Below are 26,553 nucleotides of genomic sequence, written 5' to 3'. Positions count from 1 at the left end.
AAGCAGTTGATTCTCAGGTTGAGGAATGGTCTAAAGATAGAGTGATTGCCAGTGAAATTAGATCAGTGAATCTATCACAGAATACTTTGAATCAGAGAAAATATAAGATTGGAGGGAGAGAGAGAGAGACAGAGAGAGACAGAGAGAGAGAGAGAGAGAAACTGGCTGACTGACAGAAGTGGAAAACCAGTCCCACACGCTCAGCTTTCCACCGAAAGCCTGCATATTAACTGCCAGTCTAACTTCTGGCCACTGGTGAGGGGCAAGACTGAAAGAATGTTTCCATAGTGCAGAACTGTTTAGGTTTAAGAAATGCGTCTTCAATCTGCCTGCTGGGTACAGACACACTTAATAGACTCATAAACCAAGCATTTCAAAGTCCAGGTCATCCTTTGTGGTGGTCCCTGGACAGCAGACCCTGAAACCATACCACAAACTTGAAAAGAATCTTCCCTGAGGTTTTAAAATGCTTTTGGTTAGTTACTGAGATGTTATTTTGTGTGTGTGTGCCTTTCCATCTTCATTCATCTATGGCACTTCCTGATTCCAGAGAAGAAGGGAAGGCCCTTGAACAGGAGAAAGTGTACACACACTACTTTCTGTTTGTATAGCATTTTCCAGTTTGCCAAACATGATCACATGCGTTGCTAGAGACTCCACTAAACTCATTGGGTTTTTTGTTCCTATTAGACATTTTTGTGCCAAAATATCACCAAGATACAAAGGTTATATTATAGAAGTGGAAAGGAGGATTTTGAGAGCTTAAGTGACTTCCTCTAGCTGAATGTTAGACAGGTAGGAATCTGGGTTTTCTGACTTTAAGTTCTGTATTCTTTTGACTGTCCTATGGGTCTTAATTTGGAGTGAGCAAAAAATTACAACTTTCTTAGAAAATTTGTTGACATGTGTGCCCTTCCTCCCCACAAAAAATGAAGTCGCATGAAGACAGGTATAAAAGCATTATACTATTTCAGGGAGCTAAGAGAACCCTCTGAAAACCATTCATAGTCCAGTTAGGGTCAACAGAAATTAGATTAAGGACTCTTATACTATTGGTTGAACCACATGGTTTTTTGGTAGGTGAGAAACCATCAAATACTGGCAATTTTATGTGGTTCTCCCTAATAATATTGCTGTCTATGTAAACTTAAGGAATTTGACGGGAGAGCTTAACTCTCAAGGTTTCAAGGTATCTTACCTGAAGTCCAAATCTAACAGATGAAGGGAAGGTGTGAGCCAACTAGCCTCTTGTCTCTGAGCAGTCTTGGTGGCCTCAACACTTGAGGATGTGAGTCAAAATGTGGAAAGAGTTTTGAACCTGATTTGACTTCCCTCCCATGTCCAGTCCCCTATTTCTCTTGGTGTTGGTCAAAACCCAGCTGATTCACTGTGTTACTCCTTCAGAGCACAAGTAAGGTTATAAAAACCATGTGCTTTTGTGGTTCTTTTTCTGAAGAGTGAGGTCCACTTGTCATTTTATGAAAGAAAGAGGAAACCTCCATTATGACCACTGCCATCCAGGAGAAGACATCTGACAATGTATGATTTGGCAAATCGGTGGAAGGATTCAGATAAGAATCACCTCATTGGCTCAACTCCTAATAGCATCTCCTCATCTGTGGTGTTAGACACCAGGGCTAAGTCTGCAGAGACTTTGTGTCAGAACAGCTTGTGAGACTCAGAAGGCAGATCAGAAAGAGGCAAAAGCAAAGCTGTAGTGGATACTGTGGTGCTCCACCCAAACCCCCTCTTCATGGCTGATCATTCAGTTCACATCAAGTCTTTTTCAAGGAATCTCCCTCAGAGAAAAAAACCCTCCACAATGCCATGCTACTCTCCTGTAGTAAGGGGGAAGGAGAAACCCATGTCTAGTGGCCTTCTGATAGGAATGAGTGGTGCACAAGGAGGGACAACGCTGAAGAGCCATCCCAGTTCCCCACAGGATGCTGACACCTTTACGCAGCTGCTTCCTAGCTCCACTCCCCCCTCTGCCCACCCCCCACTTCTTTAACTCGCCCACAGATGTTGATTCCAAGGAAAGTTCTCCATAAACTTTCTGCATGCAAATCTTCTTCTCAGAATGTGAATCCTGGGGAAATTCCACTTAAGACAAAGTCTGAGAATGAGAAAATGTATTATGAAATACAGATAAAGAAGGTTCTCTTGGGAGCAAGAATGTTTAAGTGAGGGGATGAAGGATGCACTGCAGGGCCAAAGTTTCCCTTCTGGGTGAAAAAAAATTGTCATTCCAATTATTTATGAAACTTGGAGTTTGCTAAGTTGTCATGTCTAGGGCCTGAAAAAGCTTCCATGTTAAAAAAAAATAAAGTTAGATTAGTAGCAATCAGATGGGAAAATGGAAAATGAGTCCTTTACTCTGAGGAGAAACTGTTTAGCCATAGGGAGATAAAGTTCTTTTTTTTTCAATGAACTACACTAGTTTTTGATTAAAAATGAAAATCATATATACATAGTCATCTTTTGCTTTTTTTTTTGATTCCCAGGGACTGCAGGAATCCATAGGTTAATTTTCCAAAGAGAAAAATTTACTTTGAAAAGGAAGAACTTTTTAGACTTTTCAATCATATATACAGAAATAATTCCAGTATGTATTATGACATTTTCTTTCCTTTTAAAAAGAAGATCCTGTATTTAACTGAATTTTCACCTGATAAATTAGAGGCAACATTTTGAACATCAGTCATTTAACTGAGTGCTGAAATAACAATCCTCTAAAGCAGTACTCCTCAAGCCTTAAGGTACATACCGATCACCTGAGAATCAAATTAAAATGCAGATTCTGATTTAGTAGATCTGAGATTCTGTGTTTCTATCTAGCTCTCAGGTAAAACTGATGCTTTTGGAGGCCAACCATACTTTGAGTAGCAAAGCTCTAAAAGTACCAATAGATATAGTTATCTTTGTCCTTAGCATCTGATAGCCACTCCTTAGCAAACATCTTGCATACTGAGTTTCATCTCAGAATCTGCTTCCTAAAGAATCCAGCCTGCCACAACCAAAGAAAATGACCAGTTCTCCCCATCTTTGAAGATTCTTTTTGATGTGGTTTCCACTTAAACTACAGTCCATCTTTTAAAAAGTTTTGCAGGAAGAGGTGGTTTACCCCTATTTCTGGCCTTTGTCACCTCCCCTTTTCAATCTAGCCAAGCCCACCGTCCTACCTACCCGCCTCTGCTCTGTGTCATAAGCAGTATTATCAATATGCTCTTGATTGCCAAGACTAAGACCTGACATTCCCATCGTTTATTCATGCGATCACCAAACATTTTAAACATCACAACAGGCAGGTCTGTGTTCATACAACCAGGACCAGATGTGGTCTGCAAGATCCTTACAGTTTATGAGATGGAGAGACAGAAACAAGAGAGACAGAATAAAGTGTATAGAAACTATGACAGAAATGTTTATTGAGGAGTCATAGAAGGAAGAGATTAATTATACATACTAAGTAGGGCTTGGGAGAGAAGCTCAGGGAAGTCTACACCTTACAAGAGAAGTGGTCCTTGAGTCAAATCTTAGAAGACTGAGTACGCGTTTTTTGGAAAGACAAAGTGGAGAAAGCACTTACTAAGAAGGAAACACATGAATTCCTTACCTAAAAGGTTATGGAAGTGTAAAAACCTTGGTGTTTTCCAGCACTGAAAGCAATCTGTTATGACTAAAATTTCTAAATCCTAGAATGTGTGCGTGTGTGTGCATGTGTGCTGTGTGTGGTACAATGAGTGTGGAAGATGAGATAATGGGGAAATTCAGTCTGAGATGAGGCTTAGTTCTATCTTCCTATGTCTATAATCAGTCTGCAGGTCCTTTTGAGTCTATTTTACACTTTACTCTATCTGTAGCATATGACTTATAACATTTCGTCTTCTACGGTAGTTACGTAAACATGCCCACTGAGGTGTATATAACTTAAGGGTGAAGATGGTTACGCACTCATCATCGAATTCCTCTACAGGACAATGTTTTTGTTCATTTTAGGCAATGTTTATTGAGTAGAATTAACAGTGAATATTGTCATCGTGTGGAAATAAGACAAATGTTCATAAATACCTTTAGCGTTAACTGGAAACTAGATAACAGAGCAGAGGTCAGCACACTACAGTCCATGGACCAAATCTGATCCACTGCTTGCTTTTGTCTGTTTTGTGAGCTAAGAATGGCTTTTGCGTTTTCAAATGGTTGAAAAAAATTCAAAGAAAAATAATGTGAATAATGTGAAAATTGTATGAAATTTGAATCTTGGGGTTCATAAGTATGATTTTATCAGCACACAGTCATGCTCATCCATTTATGTATTGTCTACAGTGGCTTTTATTCTGCTCCACAACAGCAGTGCGAAGAGACTATGGGCCACATACCCTAAAACATTTGTTATCTGGCTCTTTACAGAAAATGTTTTCTAACCCTCCATATAGAGGAAAAACCATGGGCTTTGGAATAAGCTGGATCTGAATCTGAATCCTATCTGTACCTCTACTATGTATCTTAAATGAGTTTTCAGATAATCACTTTTAGAATCAGAAAAATCATATACCTGATAAAAATTCGTATGACAATTGATAATAAGATATCTGGACCAGAATAAGTCTCAATAAATATGTTTCTATCGCCTCCTCTTTAGTGCCTGGTTTTTGGGATTCTCATCTTTGAAATCCAATCAATTAAATATGCATTGCCTATTCTGTTAAAGATTCATATGCAGTGTTTGGCTAGTTGAACCTAAACAAAGAAAGGGAAGAAATTATGATTAACAGACTTTGGGCTTTAGGTACAGAGGGCTTCCAGGCAGTGGTCTGCAATTTATAACTAATGTGGAGGAGGACCTCGGTATTTAAAACACTATGACCATGTGGTGGTTCCTGTTAGGACTGCTAACCAGTCCAGCCTGAGTGGGACCATTCTAAACTGGAGGCATTATAGACCAGCCATGGAAATAAATGTGAACATATGATTTTGCATATGTAGATGGGCTCCTTGTGAAACCAAATAATAAGTACTTTGTTGAATGTCTGCTTCTCAGATTGCTTCACTTGTTGTCTATATTGCTTAGAGTCAAAGCACTTTCTGGACAGGCTCATGCCTTCTGTTTCTTTCTCTATCCCCTAATGGCCCTTAGAGTTTACAATATGCACTTAATAAATCCTATGGACTAGATCCACAAATATATCGTCTTTGAAGAATTTAGAAGAAATCCAACAAAAGAAGACAGAAAAACTTTTCTTCCAATTCCACATATGTTTTAACTTGTTTTCTTGCTCATGTCATATTTCCCTGTTTATCCCCAGTGCTTATTTCTGGGTTTGGCATATCGCAGGTGCATAATGAATGTTGACTGAATGAGGCAATATAGTGTAAAGGAATAAACTCGGGATTAGAGTCAAGAGGCATGAGCTTGAACTTCAGGTTTACTCTTATTCTTGGGTGATGTAGAAAAAGTGCTTCGAGTCTTTGATCCTTATTTTCCTCATCTGTAAAACAGGAAAACACCTACTTTGCCAAACTCACAGGGCTATTATGGGGATCAAATAAAAAAATGTGTGAGAATGCACATTGTAAACTGTAAATGGCTTTAAAATGTGCTTATTATTGTAAACAATACAAAGAATCCACATTTTATGCTATGTAAGAGAAAGTTCTCAAATTTTGGTCTATTGACCCAAGATTTAAATAATAATAATAGTAATAATAATAATAATAATAATAATAATAATAATAATAATAATAATGATAATAATAATAACAGTAAGGAAAACTAACAGAGATAAGCTACCTTAGTAAATATGGAGTAAAATGATAGAAATTTTGTTGGGCAAGTAGCATGTTAGTAAAGAAAATATTTTGGAAAGATATTTTCAAGGCTAATGTTTTCCAGTACAGTTGTTTCTCACTTGCGCAATAAATTTGTCTCTAATCCATTGCATACAAATCATACTGTGTAGCAAATCAAGATTAAAGTAAAATAAAAGGAATAATAAAGAGTTAGAAATCCTTCAGTCCTCAGAAAACTTTGGAATAAAACTTACCTAGCTAATATTTTTTAATCACTTCCTAATTTATTTGGTATTATGTGGATTTGTGAAAACTAAATTTTTGTTATATTTTTATATATTAACTTCCAATGATATTCGTGATTTTTTTCTCACACAAGTAATATTACTCCTATATTACTTGTAATAAGGACAGAGTGCAGATCTCGAAAATATACATACATTAAAAATTCCAATTGGAGATTTCTGCTTTCAGTTATGATGAAGTAACTTAGAGTAGGACACGTACAACTGATAAGGACAATTAAAAAATATGAATAAAGTAAACAAAAAGAAAAGTTTGAAAGCATTTAAGAGCAACCAAGGCAGTCAGGACTGAAGAGACTCAACAAGAGAGAAACTACATCAAAGGTAACCTACCTAACATGCTGTGTCATTATTGCCACTGAGATGATTTTCAACTTCTAAGCTAAGCAGAAGAAGAGTGTACGACGCTAGGCAGAAATTGGCAGATGAAAGGCCAGAACGTTAAGCAGAACTTTCAGCAGACACATACTGTTGAGGAAATAGAAACTGCGCTTCAGAGACTATCAAGGTGGAAGGCCTGATACAAGCTTTTAGTTGAGACCCTTGCAGGACTAGGCCTTAAGAGGAAAGGAAATATGAAATATGTCTGGGCCCATTAATACAGAAGCACAAGCTTCTGCATTTAAGCACTGATTAGATTAAGTTGCTCTTTCCCAAATCTTATTATATATATATTTTTTTTTTAAAAAAGTAAATCATCTTGAAAGGAAGATACTGTTAGCCAGAGCCCATCCAATTCTTTCAGTTTCTCATATTCAGTTAAGACATTATTCAGTATGATAGTAGATATGCCTAAATTAATGAAAAATTTTTAAAAAAACAACATGAACAGATCTCAGGTCACCAAGATATTGGTGCTATCAGACACAGAATTTAAAATGATTGTGATCAATATATACTTTTAAATAAAATATACGATGGAGAATTTAAAAGAAAATGAGAACCTATAGAAAAAATTAATCAAGTATTCTAGAATTAAAAATACAATGACTGAAATTATTAATTTAATAAATATTTTAACAAGTAATTATATGCTGTAAAAGTTGGGATTAGTCTAAAAGGAAGATATGTCAGTGTTAAATAATCAGACTGCAGCCTGGAGGAAAAATGAATGGAAAATAGAACACGGAGAAAAAGAACAAAAATAAGCAGCAAAAAGCTCAGATGTATGTAATTTGGTGTTCAAAGAAAGATGGGCAGGTAAAGAAATTAAGCCACAGGTTTTGACAAACCCTTAACCAGATATATGCAAAGGAAAACCAGCTTAGGAACATTATAGTAAAACTGTTGAAGACAAGGAGATTGTGTTAAAAGCACTAGAGAATAAAAGACATTGCCTTCAAAGTAATATATATCAGATGTACAGCTAACTTTAAAAAGAAAGTATCTAGGTAAAAAGGCAATGGAATTACACCTTTAAACTGATGAAAACAACAACTGACCACCTCAAATTCTATCAAGCAAATATACCCTTTGAAAATACATGTCAAATAAAGATATTTTCAACTTTACCAAAACTGAATTTATTGCCAGCAGATTCACGTTAAAAAATGATAATAAATGGATTTCTTCAAGCTAAATAAAAATGAGAAAAGCATAGAAATGTAGGACTAAAGAGAACTGGAGGCAGTAATATTAGGTAATTCTAAATCATAGTAACTTTAAAAACCCAGGAAACAGAAAATAGAGATGAGGCATTCTAAGGTACCCACTGATTATGAAATTGTGAGAGTGCTAATCCACAGCAGACTCTAACCAGGTAAGGAAACACACTGCAGTCTCTAGGGTAACAAAGATACAGAATAAAATAAAAGTATAACTAACAAACTAACAGAATGGGAAATCAAGTAATAAAACTACTTATTTAATCTAAAAAGAGCAAGAAATAGAAAAAAACAGAGAACATGTGGACCAAGTGAATTACAAATAGTATGTTGGTAGATAAAACAAAAGCTTCATTAATTACACTAAATATAATTGGACTAAATACTACAATCAGAAAATAGAGAATTTAAGATTGTGTGTATATATACACACACACACATATATATATATACACACATATATACACATATACATATATATGTTGATTTCAAGCAGCATATTAAATATAATTGCACATAAATATGAAAAGTAATAGGATGGAAGAAGCAGCAATAGGCAAACATAAACAAAAAGGTACAGCTATACTAAAAGCAGATGAAGTTTACAATATAGCAAGAAATATTCTTAACAGATAAAGACAGACATTTCTTAGTGTTAAAAGAGAGAATCCACCAGGAAGATATAAAAATTCTAAAACTATATACTGACAGTAGTTGCTTTACATAGTTTCCATGTGCACAAATACCAGTTATCTCAGCTTAGGTATGCAGCACCAGAATCCCAATAACAGAACACAAACTTCAGTTAGCACGACATTGTAACTGCAGAAAGTACAAGCCTCGTAATAGTCCTTCCATCCACACATCATGTAAATAACAAATGAAAGTCATGATCAGTGACCAATTACATCGCTCCTTTCAATGTCTGTCATTGATTGGTCACTGTGCAGTTGTGCTGCCTTGTCTCCCACTGACATTTTAACTACATTTTACAAACATGGATAATCAAAAGAGGGGATCTGCCGGCAAGGATGAAAGTGCAGCAAAGAAAAAAAAATTATAATGCTGGAGGTGAAATTTGAATTAAAGGTAAACAGAGTTATAGATGAAATAACTGAGTGTGGGAATATTGATGTTGCTGCTGTTTGAGACTCTGGATATGCAGCCAGAGGAACTTAGCGAAAGTGAAATTATTAACATAAATGAGAAAAGCAGTGGTGACAAAAAGGATGAAGATGTCCCAGACGGAATAATGTCAAGGAAAAAATCACATACAAAGAACTCTTAGAGATATTTCATAGCATTGAAAGTGCAAAGTACTATAACATACTGGAAGCTGATCAAACTTAGAAAGGAATGTGATCATTCACAAAGGCACAGAAAAACTGCTTGCTTTGTAATATAAGTCATATGATGCAAAAAAAAAAAAAGGCAGGCACTGTTCAAACTACACTTGGTAGTTTTTTTTTTAACAAAGAAATTAAACACTTTAATTCTCTATGTTTGTAATGTTTTAAATTATAATGAACTAAAGTTTACTATTTTTTTTCATTTCCTTTCACATGTGTTACTCAAAATAAGAGTTTTTAATATTGTGACAAAAATTTTCAGAGGTCATGTAACAACGGTAATTTTTGCCATTGATTATTTAGTTTACTTCGCAGTTTCAGGATACATGGTCATTTTGTGGTCCCATACTGCAAAGTGAGAATTACCTGCATATTTAATAACATAGCCTCAGAATGGATATATCAAAAACTGACAAAAATAAAAGAGAAAGAGACAAATCCAAGATTATTATAAGAAAGTCTAACACATACCTGTCAGTAATTGATGGAAACAGTATGCAAAATATCAGGAAAAACATGTATATATATTGTATATATATGATAGGAACAACATAATAGATGAACTTGATCTATGCTAAATATATAAAATGCTGTATCCAACAATTTCAATTCCAGACTATGCATTTCTTTCAAAGTACATGTAATATTTCTCAGTATTTAACCATATGCTGTTTCATAATTCAAGGGTCAACAAATTACAAAAAGTTTGAAACCATACAAAATATAATCTTTGATCACAGGGGACTCTAGCTATAAATCAAAAACAGAAACATAACCAGAAAATCCATAAATGTTTGGAAGTTAATCAGCACACTTATATATAACTCTGGGATCAAAAAAGTAATCAAATAAAAATTAGAAAATATGTTTGATTAACAGAAATGAGACATGTGAAACTTGTAGCGTGTTGCTAACGTCATACTTAGAAGGAAACTTACAGTCCTTAACGTATATATAAAAAAGAAAGAAGCTAAAAATTAATTATCCAAGCATCATCTCAAGTTATTAGAAAAAGAGCAAATTTAATGTAAACATAAAAGGAAGAAAATAATGAAAATAAGAGCACACATTATGCTATTTTCATTATTTCATTCTTTTTTATGTTTATGTATATATATATATATATATAAGAATATACATATACACACATATATCTTTTTTGGTTGGTTCTATAAAACATTAATAATAGATTAATAAAGTTGATAAATCTTTAGCAAGACTGACTGAACAAAAAAATAAAACAAAGAAGCCAAAAATTAACAATAGCATAAGTGAAAAAAATGTCCTGGAGATTGTGAAAATATTACAAATGAAATAAGAGAACATTATGAAAAACTTAATGCCAATTAATTCAGAATTTTAGGAAAAAATGGACAAATTACTTGAAGAAAAACTGAACTTAACCAAAATAGTTCTTAGAAGAGATAGGAAACCCAAATTCTTCAACATTCATTTAAAAATTTTAACATATATTTAAATATTTTCCTCAAAGAAAACACCAGACTCAGATAGCTTCATTGATGAATACCTCCAAAATTAACACAAACCTTACACAAAATATTCCACATAACTGGGGAAAAGGAAACTTACTTTTAGGAGTCAAAGTTAGCCTTCATCATAAAACCTGACAAAATAGTAAATTTTTTTTAATGTAGAAACTAAGCTATAATAAATATAGATTAAAAAAAAAACACTTGAAATATTCAAAAGTAGGATCCAAAAGTATTGACAAAGTATTACACATTTCCTCCAAGTTGTTATTTTTTCCCTAGGATCTAGCATTGGTTTAACATTTAAACATTTATCAAAATAAATCAAGACAGTGGCAGAACAACGGGGGAAATAACACTACCGTCTCAATGAATGAAGAAAAAGCATTTGCTAAAATTCAATCCCCTTTTTCTCAAAAACTATAAAACATTAAGAGAAATTAAAGATTTAAATATCTCAAAGAATATGTTAGAGGACTCAGTATTTTAAAAAGAAAACTCTCCCCAAATTGACTTAGAGATTCAATAAAATCCCAATCAAAATTGAATCAGGTTTTTTTTTTCCATGTGTGAAAACTGAAGCTGATTTCAAAATTTATATGGAAATTCAAAGGACCAAGAATCGCCAATACAATCTGGGGAAAAAAGGAGCAAAGTTTCAGGACTTACATGATATGACTTTAAGACTCATCAAAAATGTATAGTAATTAAGAGTACGATATTGATGAAGGACATTCAGACCAGAAGAACAAAATATAGAATCAATACACAGACCTCCACACACATATTGCCAGTGGTAAGTTATAACAAAGTTGGCAGTGCAGCACAGTGGGAAAAAGAACATTTTAGTTTGAGTAATGATGGTTCTAGATTTAGGGGGAAAAAATCAATCTTGATCCCTACCTTATACAATATGTTAAAATTCCGATAGATTGCATGCTTACATACGAAAGGTAAAACAGTAACATTTCTAAAAGATGACACAGGAAAGTATATCTTTGTGGTAGGCAAAGATTTCTTAATACAGTACACAAAAAGCACTAACCATAAAAAGAAGGATAAATTGGATTTTAGTAAAATTTAGAACTCTATCCATATAAGGATACCATTAAGAGCAAAAAAAAAAAAGTAAGCTACAGACTGTTGGGAAATAGTAAATAACATACAACTGGAAAAGGATTTACATTCAGAAAGTTGTGAAGAAATCATATAAATTAAGAAGAAAATGACAGACAATCGAATAGAACTTTGGGCAAAAGACTTGAATATGCCCTTCAGTAAAAAAAGAAAAAAGATATACAAATGGCCAATTTACATATAAAAGTCTCCCAATCTCATTAGCCAACATGTAAATGCAAACTGAAACCACAGGAGGATACCTTTACATCTTCAACAGCGACTAAAATTAAGACTTAAAATATCAAATATTGGTGAAAATGTAAAGCAACTGGACTACTCATGAGCCTCTGGTGGGAGTATAAATTAGTACAAGCAAGTGGAAAATCATTTGGGATTATCTACACAGGTGGTCAATCTGCCCAACTGGCAGTTCTGAATATACCCAACTGTTTATATGCATTTACCAAAGAAATGTATGGAAATGTTGATAGCAGAACTATTTATAATATACAATAGAGAAAAAACGAGAGATAACCCAAATGTTCATCAATATGGATGAATAAATTATGGTATATCCATGCACTGGAATTCTACACAGCAATGAAGAAGAATACTCCTGCTAAGAAAAGCGAAAGCAGCATGGATGAATCCCACAAACAGAATGCTGAATAAGAAAGACACAAGGAGTACATACTGCAAAGTTTTTCACATAAAATTCAAACAGGTCAAAGTAATCTATGGGGATAGAAGTAAACATAGTAGATACCTCTGCAGGACAATAAAGGAGAGGGGGAGTAAGAGAGCCTTTTGGCGATGATGTTAATGTTTTGTTTCTTGATCTGTGTGTTGGGTAGAGAGAATGTTTACTTTGTAAACAGTTTTGATGTATGCGTTTCTGATTTTTACACTTTTTTGTGTGTATATTATACTTTGATAAAGTGATTGCTTACAAAGAAAAGTCCAACATTCAAAAAGAGATGAAAATAAATTCAAAATATAAAAACTGAGATGACAAAAGGGAATTTCCTGAGAAGCCATTCCAATGCATCATTTACGCACACACGTACCCACACACGTGCACAATCTAGCCATAGCTGTCTCTCTCTCTCACACACACACACACACACACAAACACACACACACACACAAATTTGGGCCACTTACTTTGAGCCAAACCTCATCCTCTCTCTCCAGGCTACCTTTTGGCTGCTTCCTCCCTTCATCCTGAGGTCTATTTTGACTGGTGACACAGGGAAACCAGCCAGTAAGGGGACGGTGCTCTGGTAAACCTGGATGGTGTGATGTGCAAATCTGAAATGCAATTTTAAGCAAAAATTAAATGTGGAAGGTGAGGGGTAAGTAAGGACAATGAAACACTCCAGCTCAAAACCAAAGTTTTCCTCTTTTTCTGAATGCCTTAATGATCACATCATTGGCAGAAAACTTTTCCCAATGTAGAACATCTCAGTGCTCTCTGTTGGCCTCAAGGTATAACTTACCAGGGTAGAAGAACACACAGGACAACTTTCAGCCCACTGCTGACCCAGGTTATCTTGCTCAAAGAATAGTCCTGGCACAGCTCCCAGGATTAGTCAGGGAAGTCTGTCCAGGATGATGGTTAGATCCTTACCATGCAGGATCCACTAGTCCCAGGAGTGAGGCTACTGAGCCAGGGAACCAGTAAGCATTCAGGTGGGTAAAGGAACCAGGAAAGAGAAACTCCAGGAAATTCCTCCCATTTCACTGGGGGAAGACAGACAGGCTAGATTAAAAGCCACCTTAGAGAGCTGTTTCTAACTCAGAATCTCCCAACTTTCCTGGTTTCCTGTCACTGTGCTCCAGAACTCGTGAGAAAGATGCCAGAATTGGTTGAAGGAGTGTGGTAGGCATGGCTAGTTGCCTACCCATATTCATTTCCCTTTCTTTCTTATTAACAAACTCCAATTTTGTTCAAGGTGACAGTGTCTCCAAATGCTCATCTCCTCACGGTCCCTTACAATGAAGGATGATGAAGTGACCTGGATCTGAGCAATGAGACGTTGGTAAAAGCCTATAGTGTTGGACTTCCAGAAGAGCTGCCATTCTCCCAATAAGAAGAGACTAAGCTAGCATGCACCTGTTTCCCTTTGACCTTCCCCTTCTTCCTGCTTGGAATAATGACTTCATGCCTGGAGGAGTCACGGTCATTTTATGAGCATGAGAAAGGAAGCTGCAAGCCAAGGATGGAACGAGCTGAAATCTCAAAGACACCTGGGTCCTTGACGAACTCTTTGAACTGGAGGACCAACCTCGGCTGGTTCCTCAGTCACCTGGGGGTGTCTCCTCAAGGCTAAAATCCAATGATTTCATCCTGGCCTAAAACACCTAGAGAGTTAAATCTTACTTCTGTTTAAAGGACTGTATTACTTATTGTTATGACGAATGGCAGAGTTTATTTGGCAATGGAAGCATCTAGGATAGTATCCAAAAACCAAAGCCCTTAATCTTCTTTTAAGTATTTAACTATAATTCACAGAAGTCAGTCCTCAGAGGATCTGCTGTTTATTTGGGTAGACATTCATGGAAAATTGTACACCTATGGGTTTGTTTCTAGTACTAACTCTAAAATTTCTTTAACAATAAGAATTCTTTAACTCAAATTGTACTTTGATCTTTAATATATATATTTTACCTTCATTTAATCCTTGTAATAAACCATTGAGTTAAATGCAAAAGGTATTATTATACCCAATTTACACTTGAGAAAATCAGGGCCCAGAGAGATTTGGTGACTGGTCAAACCTCACTTCAGTAATAATCATAATAATACTGGTAGATCCAGTAATGTCATCCAGGCATTCTGACTCTTCACTGTTTCTTTTTCTTCTTTTAAAGTAAATTATCCCAAATACAAAGCCCAAGCATAATTTTTGGGACGTGCAATTATAAGGTTAATTTTGAGATGCCTTTGTGTTATCCTGAAGCCAGCTATTGCATAGCCAAAGGTTCCTAGATGAAAACCAGTGAGGGTAAGTGAGATGAGGGTGGGAGACAAGATTTAATCACCAGTCTAGAAGCTTCTCATTTAACATGATCTTATTGTGAGTTCAGTAAGAACTAAATTTGGTGTCAGAGTTAGGAGAAAAATGGAAGTCACACTAAGCATCTGGGGGAATCACTTCACAATTTTGTTTAGCCTTGACTCTGTTCTTCTGGCTTAACTTACCATGGAATGAGGTTCTCCAGTTACCAAGGAAACAGGACACTTCTTCTTGTCTTCATGAGAAGAATAAGCTTGGCTAGCCCACTGATCCAGGTACCCTTTGGGAGTATAGAGGCCACAGTCTATGATGCTGGTTTCCTTCTCAAAAGGCTCACATATCCCGTCTCCTTCATATATATAGCACAGGCTTGGCTCCCCTGACAAGAAATATTGTATGACATTTGAAAAAGTGTTTTTATATATGTCATATAAAAATAATTACATTTTTTTTTCTCCAGTCGCTAAAGAGAATCCTGTAATTACCAGCTGGTCTAATGCCCACCCTGAGCATGCAGACAACACACACACACACACAATTAAAGAAGAGGATACTTCTCCCCGGGGAGAGTAGCAAAATCCATTTATATAATAAAAAGTATACAAAGGGGTGGGCTTGGGGAGAAGGAATAGGGACGACAAAAAGCAGCTATAGGCTGGATATAGAAAGAAAATTTAAGCAATCACTGAGCAAGGTACTTAGGGGAAGCTGGGGATATAAGAGGGGTAAGTAAAAGAGAAAGGAAATTTAAATAGACGGTATGATGTGTTATGTCCTTGGATCCTCTTCGGAGTTTTTTAAAACATTAACGCATTGGAAGGATTTGTTTTCAATTACTTTTTGCTGCCGGATTGTGTTTCTTCAACTAACCATGCAGCTTTTTCTGAAATGGACAGTATGAGCTCCAGGTTTACAAGGGTTACACACGTATTATGTTTGAGTCTTACAACAGCCATGTGAGGTTTGCATTTTTTGTTTGTTTCTTAATTGGGCGATCTGAGTTTCCGTGATTGTAAGTGACCTGCCGAAGTTCCCTTGATGCAGAAGCAACATGGCTTGGCTTTGAGCCAGGCTTACAGAAGGCAAGTTCAGGGGCTCTCTCTTACTCCCTATACTGAGGGACTGTCGTTACGAGCAAACATGTGAATAATGACTATGTGAGAAAAAATGCTGGGCTTGTACAGCAAGCGGTGTCCTCTGGACAAGTTCTGTACTTGCACAGAGGATAACTCCTACTAAGTGAACAGCCTTACCATACTGACTCCAGATGTGCAAACTAGCTTTTTTCAAATGTAAAAAGTTGAGATGCAGTTATAAAGCCATTTATTAAGTACTATTGCATTTTCTAGCCATATTTCTAGCATGATTCTAATTTCCCATTTCTACTTAAAATAACAGGACATGAAAATAAGATTAAGATGTAAAATAAATCAACACATAGGTACACATTCAGTAACATCGTTACTAAAACTTACTGTTACTATACAATTATTTTACTTTTAAATTCTTCACAGATAGACCACAGGGCTGTTCTGATGATTTTTCAGTTGTTTATCATTATTTAGTTACTAATAATTTTCCTTAAGAATTTCTTCAAGTCTAAGACCCTTCTGTGGTAACTCTCTCTACTTGTCAGGAATAAGCCACTGTTCTAGGATTTGATTCTAAACCTATTTTGGGTTTAAAACTTCTGCGTTCCATCAAACCCATGGCCTTTCTGACTTACTTGCCCAAAGTCAATATGTGTGTATTTGGAGTGACTTTTCTATGATTCCACACATATATAAATCTATAAATCTATATCTATGTCTATATATTCCAGATATATGGATATACAAATATATATATAATATTTGTATACATAAACATGTATAGTTTATATGTACTACATATTCATTCTTATGTATATATGAATATATGTATATTTTATACTATGTATTATTTATAACATATATGTATATATGTTTTATTTATCTGTATAATCCAGTGACTGCTTCTTGTTGCTTCTTCTCTATTTTTTTTACCATGGACTTAAAATTTCTGCCTCTGATTTTTTCAAATCCATGTAAAAACAACAGCCCACTTGTAAAACACATTTCACAATGGTTTCTTCAAACCTAATCTTTTGAGAAATAATGGAATAGAACACATGCTTAGCATACTATGAGCATATTACTCACTGAAACAAATGTCTAACTGTGGAATAGATTATTTTAACTTTGTCTTGTGAAGTTAAAATTATTCAGCCATAGTCTTACTAAAGTTGGAGGGTAAGGAAATATGAGCCAAGTTTAATGGAATCAAATGTGATAGAAACAAAATAAGGTCAGTTTGCAAGCTAAATGAAACTTGAGCTGCCTTGGAGAAGGGGTGTGTGTGTGTGTGTCCATCATGAGCCCACTACGTGCTACCAAAAAGAAATGATGTAAACAGAGGTGGCATTAACAAATACTTATGTGCAGAAGAGGGGAGGTAATCAGTTTGGTGTATTCTGCACCGCCAGACCACATCTGTAGTATTAAATTCCTTTCTGGGCATTGACCACATGAAGTATGCCAGCTTAGGGTAAATAGGAAAGGGTCTGGAAACCTAATCACCTGAGGGGATGTTTGGATTGGAAAAGGAGAATAATGGAGAGGCATTTCAAACATCTGACTGGTAGTCAAATAAAACAGGAAAAAAATGTATCCTCTGTAGTTTCATAGCAAGGAAAAAGCACTTGATTAAGAATTCGGAAAGCTGAGTTCCAGCACTGGCTTTGCAGAAGCCTAGTTATATGCCTGGGGATGAGTCACTAAAGTGCTCTGAGCCTCAGTTTCCAAACCAGAAAACGGGGGAAGACTTGTATAACAGATAAAGCAATTTTTAAACAGAATAATCTCTTTCACAGTGCATTCTTTACTGCTGGATGTGTGTAAGCAAAAACTAGAGGCCTGTCTCTCAAGAAATGATGGAAGAGATTTCTGTAAGGGGAGGAAGCTGGACACAGGAAGGGATCAGGGTGCCTATCAGGCTTGTGGTATATGGTGGGCAATGAACATGCTTTGTTGGATGGATGGATGGATGTCAGACTACCAAGATTTTATAATTTCACTATTTCGCTCTGGAGAGCAGGGGCATCTATGTGCTCTGTACAGTATTTAACACCTTAATAAATTCTACATAATTATAATCATATCCTACTTATCTTGAGATTTAGAAACATTGAAATCTTTTAAAATGCACTGTTTTTTAAAGTAACTCTGATACGTGGGAGAAGCGTTCTGGAGGGCCTTCTTATGTGGCAAGAGTGCAGACCCAAAGCCGCCTAGTAATAACTTATTGCCACTGACTCTCCAGGATCAAGAAATGTTATGACCCTCTGCCATTCCTCGTGATCTTATCTATTAAACACAGACACCAAGACATAGCTTGTATTTCCTTTGGATTAAAAGATTTCCTACCTTAATTTTTATGTAGAATCTGTGTGAGTTTACTGCTTAGCTGGCATTTTGATGTTAGACATGAGGACCCAAGAGCAACCTTTGGTAACGTTAATCTAAGAGGCAGGATGACATAGTGGTTTAATATGTAAATTCTAGGGCTTTGCTTCCTTGGCTCAAATCCTGACGTCATCACCTTTAACTGTATAGGAGGCAGCAAGTTATTTAAGTCCTCTGCACCTCTGTTTAGTCTCCTCACGTTTATTGTAGGCATTAAAGATAATTGAGATAATATATGTGAAACAATTACACAGTGCCAATGACACATCAAATGTCATTGTTGAAGACCAAATGGAGATCCAATGGACAAAATAACATGGTGCTCTGCTGTCATATCACACTTTAGGCTGGGTGTTAAAAAACACAACAAAATAAACAAACAAAAATGTCATTGTTGCTATCACTCAGCTACACATTGCAGGATATCAAGAGCTCACAAAAATAAGCCACACCTCCAAAACAGGACAGAAGCCATGGCAGGTGCACATGAGCCTCAGCAGGTGCTCCTAAACTCACCTACACAGTTGAAACCTTCCTCTAGTTCACATGCCCTTGAGCAGCCGTCTCCACTCAAAAGGTCCCCATCATCACATTCTTCTCCCAGGCTCCTGGAAGGTAAAAATATACACTCTTATTGACATATATACATACATAAAGTAAGTTTTCTCATTTAGTTACTGCCATCTCAAGCTCTTAAAACTCCTTACATGTATTAAAGAGTGCAAGCTGGAGATGAGGAGGACCTAAGAGATTCCTTTTAAACATGGCTCAGAAACATTTGGAGATCCACAAGGGTCCTGCCAGTGTTTCTGGAAGATGCTCTTACACTAGAAAAGACCTATCAGTTTAATAATGAGTGGACTCCTGAAGACAGCTGATCTGGTGAGGAGGACACCTGCCAGTCAATGTGTGGTTTTGTCTTCCATTCATTTTCATCTGATATTTATGTATGTTGTCATAGTTTTGTTCCGTCTAGATGCAGTTGTTGTTAAGTTAGGACTTCATAGAATTGAAATGCTTATAAACCCAGAGACTCTGCAGCCCAGCTGCTGCCTTCTCTCCGTCCAGGGCAGCTCTACGGTTTGGGTCCTAGTACCACCTGGTGGTAGCTAACATATATTGCAGGGGAAGAAACAAATAATGGGAGAAGACAAACACCATTTTTGTTTTGAATCTCAAATGCTGATACAACTGATGACTAAATTTGAATTGTTTGCAGGGATACATGAACATATTATGGGAACAAAAAATAGATACACTAGGGTTGAAGCCCCCTTGAAAGAACCAAGATTTGACTACTGTAAAATGGGTTGAAGGTTAGTATTTTTTTCTCCATGGCTTTTCACCATGTCCAAAATGGACACATAGATAATGGACTCAGTAGATAAAGGATTTTCAGACCCAGGACATAATATCACTAACCACTGTTTAAAGTATACCTCATTACAGAGATGGAGTAAAGATTAAATAACTAGATATGAAAATGCTTTAAAATGAATTAAAAGTGTGCTATAAATGCAATTGTATAGTAATCGTATTTTAAATGGTAAGCTGTAAATGGAGAAAGGATAAAAGACATGTGAAAAACAACATACTGGAAGAAATTAAGGAAACTCCAAGTTAATTTTCATTTCGAAGTTAATCTAGACAATCTAAGTATACTGTGTGTCATCTCATGCTGTGTATAATAAGAGCCTATATACAACTTTTAATTTTCTAGCATCACATTAAACAAGTAAAAAAAAAATAACTGAAGTTAGCTTTAATAATATCGTTCATCTAACCCAATATATCCAAAATATTATCATTTTAATACTTAATCAGTATAAGAAATTATTAGTGAGATATGTTATGTTCTTTTTTGCAATGAAGTCTTTGAAATCTGATGTATATTTTTCACTTACAACACATGGCAATCCAAACACGTGATCTGTATTTAGATTTTATAAATTCTGTGGTTGAAAAAGTAGATTCACCTACTCAAGTTGCTCCAAATACTTACAAGTTTTCTGATAACTGAATCAAGATCCAGTTTTTAAATTAAATTCAAATTCAAATTAAACAAAATTCAATTTCTTAGTTGCACTTGCCACGTTTCAAAGGCTCAGCGGCCACACATGGCCCCCCACAGTGGACAGCAAAGACTGAGATGACCGACTTCTAGATAAATACACCTCGCAACTTCAGGGCCCTCCACTGTGTTTGTTTTGATAGCTTTATTGACAAGTGATATCCAAAGTGACAACTTTTAGCTTTTAATACAAATTTACTAAAACTAGAGTCTGAGGATGACTTCTTGGGGATCTGTGACTCCCTTAGAATAAAGCTACCCATTTCCGAGTGTTTTAAACAGTGGATTAGATGATTTGTGCAGCGCCTTCTTGTTTTACATGTAACTGAGTGCCTCCAGCCGAGACACAGCGGCAGTTCAGAGACATCTTCCCACTGGATGGCAGAACTAAGTACGACTCTTTACAGAGAGTGAACATAGGCAGAAGGTGAAAGGAACATTTTGAAAGTAACTTTGTGAGGCCCAGTAGTCAGGCAGGTATTGCTACAGGTGAAGCTTTTCCAAAGCCCAGGCTAGAATATGCAATATCAGGTAAGGAAGAGGACCTGCCCGCTTTCTGCTCCAGGCCCACAGGCAGATGTGGCGTCCTGGACATCAGAGGGCGGCTGTAGGAGATGCTACGATGTAAGGCTGAATGTTCTGTTCAAGGAGAGCTCTGTCTGGATGGCAATGGTAACCTACTCCTATAAACACCTTAACCAGTGAGCAGCAGACCTAACGTGAGGCAGCCGGAACAGGAAAACAACACCAGCGTCGGCCAGATTTGTTCTGCGCACACGTGAGGCGTCTCCAGGGAGATATTTAATTGAGATGGAGGAGGAGGCGTGGCAAGCTGAGACTGAGCTGGGCAGAAGGTGGCAGCAACCGAGCAAGGTTTGAGTATGAAACTGACCTCTGTTATCTTAATATATTTCTGAGGTCTGGAAACATCTGGTGCTTATACTTCTATGAAAAGAAATAGACTTACACTAAAGCTTAAAGATCGTAGAAAATTGAGAAGATAAAAAATATTTAGTGATTTCTAAACAATGGCATGGAACCCCAAGAAAGGCTATACATTGCTTCCTATTAGGTCTTCATGATATAAGATGCTTTCACTTGATCTGGGAAATTCAACATAGGCCATCTTGACCCAAATTTTGTCATTCTAAGTGAAGTAAGCCAGAAAGGGAAAGAAAAATACCATATGATACCACTTATATGTGGAATCTAAAAAAAAAGACAAATGAATTTATTCACAAAACAGAAACAGACTTACAGACATAGAAAACAAACTTATGGTTCCGGGGGAGGGGAGAAGGGGTGGGAAGGGATAAATCGAGAGATCAGGATTTGCAGATACTAACTACCTTATATAAAATAGATAAACAACAAGGTCCTACTGTATAAGCACAGCGAACTATACTCAGCATATTGTAGTAACCAATAATGAAAAAGAGTATGAAAAGGAATATATATGTATAGTATGACTGAAGCATTGTGCTGTACACCACAAACTGACACAACATTGTAAACTGACTATACCACAATAAAAAAAAAATAGGCCATCTTATTAGGATTCGGAATCCTAGACAAACCGCAGTGCCTGGCCTTCCAGGTTCCTACTCCCAGCAGCTTTGTATAAGTAACATATTAGGTTAGATGAGCTTTTGGAATAGGTTAACAGAGGGTGATTGCTGGGACATGCGAGTATTCAGTACTAAATTTGGGCAAGTCCCAGGCAAACCAGAATGAATTGTTCCTCTAGCCTGACATCACTAAAGGGCAACAGAAAAAGGAATATATGGTGTGTTAAGGAATCAAAAGAGCGATTCCATTTGTACCTCGGTGATTTTATAGAATAGCTGGAAATTGCGTTGCAGTCAGGTCTTCCAGAGATCAAATGAGCAAGTGAAGCTCAGAAAGCTCCGCTGATTTTCCTCAGGTCACACAGCGCATTAGCAGCATGTCCTAGGCAACCAATCCAAAAGACACCCTCACATCCTCTTTCGGAATCATTCGGCAGGTAACCTTCTCTGCCATGAATTCCTTCCCTGAATCACTGCCCAGCAGTTGTTCTCTGAAACCTGAAGAAGGGCCCCACAGACTCAGCCCAAAGATCTCAGCACTCTGGGGTGAGCTCTAACTAAAAGTGGATCTGTCCTTGACCATATAGGGATGTGAGTGATCTCTCAAGATCATTACCAGGGCCTAGATTTTTGTTTAATACTAGAACTACATAGTGCCTTGTCCCTTACATTTCCAAAACCAGTCAAACTGAAACTCGAGGCTGACCCTCCTGGTCCGAGCAGGGCAGGGCGTCCTCACTCACACATTCCCAGGCACACAGCACATCCTCACCTTGCAACCTTCCCATCTCCACAGTAAGGAGCTCCATGGATGTGGCTCAGAGGAGGCGAAGCTTCTCCCAGTTCTGCTCCAGCTTCAGCTTGAACTTGGTACCGATACATCTTCCCAGGTGTGACCTCCCTGTGGAAACCAGTGGGCTGTAACCATCACATCCACAGAGCGGAACATGCCCTGGGTCCTCCGCAGACGACTTGTGGGAGTTTAAAATAAAACGTTCTGGGGACCATAAATGTAAACATATGCCACATTGTCTGAAACAAAGATCAGGGCATATAGTCTTGCAGAGCAGCAGAATGTTTAAAACCACCTTCATTTCTGTATTCCCAGCATGTTCCAGATAGTGAGGGTGCAGAAAATGCTTGCTGCATTAACACTGAACTAACTAATCATTCTACATAATCTAGGAGGATGGTATTTTGAGTGAATCTTTACCGTGTTAAACACATACACACACACAAAACCACCAACTACTGAACAACTTGTCTTCTGTATCACTGAAGTAATCAAAGACACTGAAGATGAAAGCTTCAGAGTTTGGACTCAGCAAGGCCTTTCTTGGATCTATGAATCACACTTTTCTTGTCTCTCAAGAGAATTCTTATCTCAAAGAGACTGAATATTTAGGGGGAAGAACAACTCTCTCCTAGAAGGAGGTGAGAACACCTTCCATTGTCATTTTGGGGATGCAAGAAATTCCACAATTAGAAACGTGTTAATTTACTCCCACCTCCAAACCTCCAAAATACATATAAACCAGGCATGGAATTTTAATTAATTGACAGCAGGGATGGGAGGAGTGTGATTAGATCTGATCTAGAGCCTCAGTGCACTGATCAAGTGGAGAACGGGAGAGACCGAACATTGACAAGGGGGAAGGGGTTCAAGAGGGGAGCTGCTGAATCCGAAAACAAATTCTGCCCTCAACTTAATTTTTGTGCGGTGCCTGCACTGATTGTAAAAGTGCCACTAAAGCCAAGCTGGGACGAGATGGACTTAGGAGAGCAGGCTCTCACAGCGTGGTCGGGGCTACCGTAAGCGGTGTCCACACACCTCTGCCCAGACTGTCTCTTCTTTGACACACTCTTCACCCTGCAAACAGGAGATGTCATGGGGTTTCAAAAACACCTTCAAACACCTCTGTACTGGCTTTTAGTTGTTTTAATAAGAAAGACACCTAAATATTAAGGACTTTTGAATTTCCAAATTAGCTTTCTTTAGGGAAGCACTCTTCTTCTCATGAGAGTGCCAGGTATTCCAAAGGCAAAACCAGGTTTATATCCTAATCAATTTTGATGGCTTCCCTTTTACAGGGTGGTTTCTGTCTGACGTCTCATCCAGCCGTGTGCAAAAGTCTTACACCGCTCTGAGGCTGGGAAAGGACTGAAAGCAAGTGTCAGGATGTGTTTACACTTCTTGGGGAGAAAATTCAGCAGCAGGTAACCCCAATCTTCAATGGTCGGAGTTTGTAAAAGGTAATCGGTTACTAAGGAAAGGGAATCATAATGAGACTCAGTCAGAAAATTGGATTTTAATCCTGACTTTGCCACTTACTATCTCTGTTCAACCAAATTAAAGTCAACCCTTCGTTCTCTCATCTATAAAAATGGGATATTATTGACCTTAAAGGTTTTGTGTGTGTGTGTGTGAGATATCAAGTTAGATAACAATGTCATTTTAACTGCCTTATTGAAGTAACTCAAAAATAATCATTTTTTCTTTTCAAATCCATCCCATGATCTATCCTCCTATTTGTATGAACTTTTGACCATTTCACTGACTTCTGTTCTAATTCAGAGCCAACATGAGAAGAAAAAGGTAGTAAAATTCAAGGTAAACACTTGACTTTTTTGTAGCCATGGCAGAATGAAAAAAGGTCACAAACTCCCCCCACTGCACACACATGCCCCTCTGTGATTTGACTTCACTGCTTCTCTCATCAGGACATAGAATCTATTTTGCCGTCCTCAGAATCTGGAATTGACTGTGTGACCTGCTTTGCCTAGTGGAATGTCATCACGAGGACTGTTAGCAGAGGCTTGAAAAGTGTGTTTGCGGACTTGCTCTCCCTACTTCTGGAAAGCCTTCCATCATGAGAACATGTCCAGGCAAAGCCTCCTAGTGAAGGAGAGACAATGTGAAGAGAGCGCTTCATCCTTCCAGCCATGCCAGCATCTTAGCTGAGCCTCCAACGAGTGCATGAGGTCATCTGGGGCCACGCAGCCCTGGACCCAAGCGAGCCCAGAGGAGTACACCCAGCCAACCCAGAGAACCATGAGAAGAAGTTTGTTGTTTTAATCCAGTATGTTTTGTGATGATTTCTAGTGCCATAAAAACAATCCAGTATAGCACCTCTGATAAAACTTTTCTTTTACCCTAAATTCTGCCCTTGGGGCAGTCTCTCCGAGGAAAATTATGAGGTGAGGAGAATTTGCCTTTAGAGATACCAGTCTCCTAAACTAGACACAGAAACTCCTTAAGCCAATGATTGATCTCAGTCTGTATTCCCACCACTGAGCACATAGTGCCAAAGGCACTTAGGAACTCACTAAATGCAGAAAAAAAACAGGAGAAGGAGGAGAGCTGGAAGAGAAGGAAAGAGAGAGGGAGGAACGGAGGAATAAGAAATGAATGTGTCGTGAAACTAAGTACGGTGTCTGCAGGACCCTTGGCTTCTCTGCTTAGCTGTGGAAGAGCTGACTATCCCCTTTGAAGGTTTAGGAGCTAGGGCAGGTTATTTAAAAGTTACATCAAGGATCAGAAATCAAATTTTGTCACCTGATAGGAGTATGTGACTCTGATCAGCCTATTTATGGCAAGTATTTTCAGTCCAACTGAAACACATCGTCTACTAACCTCTTTTCTCCATAATCATAATGATGGTATCCAGAGTCAGAGCACCTGCCTGTCCCTTTCTGAGACATACCTGTCTTCATCTCAGCTATGCCACTTTAGAATAAAACCCCCTCTGAGATTCTGAACATTTTTCCAAATAAGGGCATGTCAGAATGCTAAAAAAAAAAAAAAAATGGGGAAAAGGAAGCCAAACCCACTCCCAAAGCCTCAGGAAGCCCCATGGTTCAGAAAAGCCCTACGGCCCAACTCACACGTCTGTGAACTTCCTGTGCAGATGTGTTACCACCACGGACGAGCCACTGGCAAACGGGGGCTCACGGAGAACCTGGTACCTCACAGGCCTGCAGCCAGAACACAGGGGACTGTGGGGACGAGAAGTCAGGAGCGCTGCATCGATCTCCATCCGCTCATCAAAGGTGTAGACTTTCGCCCCCAAGACCTTCCCATCCACATGCAGCTTGATAGTGAGCGGGGTGTCACAGAAAGTTTCTAAGGGGCCTAGGTGCACAGACTCCTGGTGTTCCAGCAAGATCTCTGTGTCAAAGAGCGCCTGGGAGGAATCCATGGAGAGGTAGGTGACCCACAGGGTGAAAGTGTCGGCTTGGACCGGGTGCTGGAAGAGCAGCTCCAGGCTACAGCCTTCCGCAGGGCAGGGGACCGTCATGTTCATGTGGTACAGGTGGAGCTCGGGACTCCAGGCCTGCAAGCTTGGCTCACAGGGTTGATCCACGTCTGGAGGCCCTGAGGGAGACGAGGAGAAAGACAGATGATCAGGAACCAGCATTAAAAATCTGAAAATGAGGATCCCACATCAACAGCCAGAAAGAAGACTGAAGAAGAAGAGAACTTTGAGCAAGTTCTTATGGGAGCTGGTCAGCTTAGTAGGTTCAGTGTTAAGTATGACTGAGGACAAAAGCGGAGCAATTCAAATGGGCGCCTCGACGCGGTGCCCTTGAATAAGAGAAATCCAACATGGCCTTGGGAATGGAGAGACCCGGATCCTAGGTGGAAACATGCAGATAAAGTGAGTCACATCCTTACAGAATCCTTGAGCAGAGGAGAATTCTTTGTACTTAGTTCATTAAAAATGTATGATAAATGAATGCTCTGAAGCCCTGTTT

At 37.8% G+C, this 26,553-nt stretch overlaps 1 protein-coding gene across 1 annotated transcript in view; it reads right to left on the bottom strand.

Moving 5' to 3' along the window:
• Nucleotides 1–26,553, bottom strand: part of PAPPA2 (pappalysin 2) — a 248,965-nt gene that overhangs the window by 104,085 nt on the left and 118,327 nt on the right. Inside the window, exons 8-12 of the mRNA XM_010954894.3 lie at nucleotides 25,684–26,173; nucleotides 22,571–22,699; nucleotides 18,676–18,767; nucleotides 14,863–15,056; nucleotides 12,822–12,968 (exon numbers count right to left, since the gene is read on the bottom strand). Of these exons, the coding sequence (XP_010953196.1) occupies nucleotides 12,822–12,968; nucleotides 14,863–15,056; nucleotides 18,676–18,767; nucleotides 22,571–22,699; nucleotides 25,684–26,173 (1,052 nt within the window). The remainder of the gene's footprint in view (nucleotides 1–12,821; nucleotides 12,969–14,862; nucleotides 15,057–18,675; nucleotides 18,768–22,570; nucleotides 22,700–25,683; nucleotides 26,174–26,553) is intronic.

This window comes from Camelus bactrianus, chromosome 21, assembly GCF_048773025.1.
Source record: "Camelus bactrianus isolate YW-2024 breed Bactrian camel chromosome 21, ASM4877302v1, whole genome shotgun sequence".
NCBI lineage: Eukaryota > Metazoa > Chordata > Mammalia > Artiodactyla > Camelidae > Camelus > Camelus bactrianus.
The sequence above is the reverse complement of the archived record's forward strand: the minus strand, read 5'-3'. Positions and strand labels throughout refer to the sequence as shown.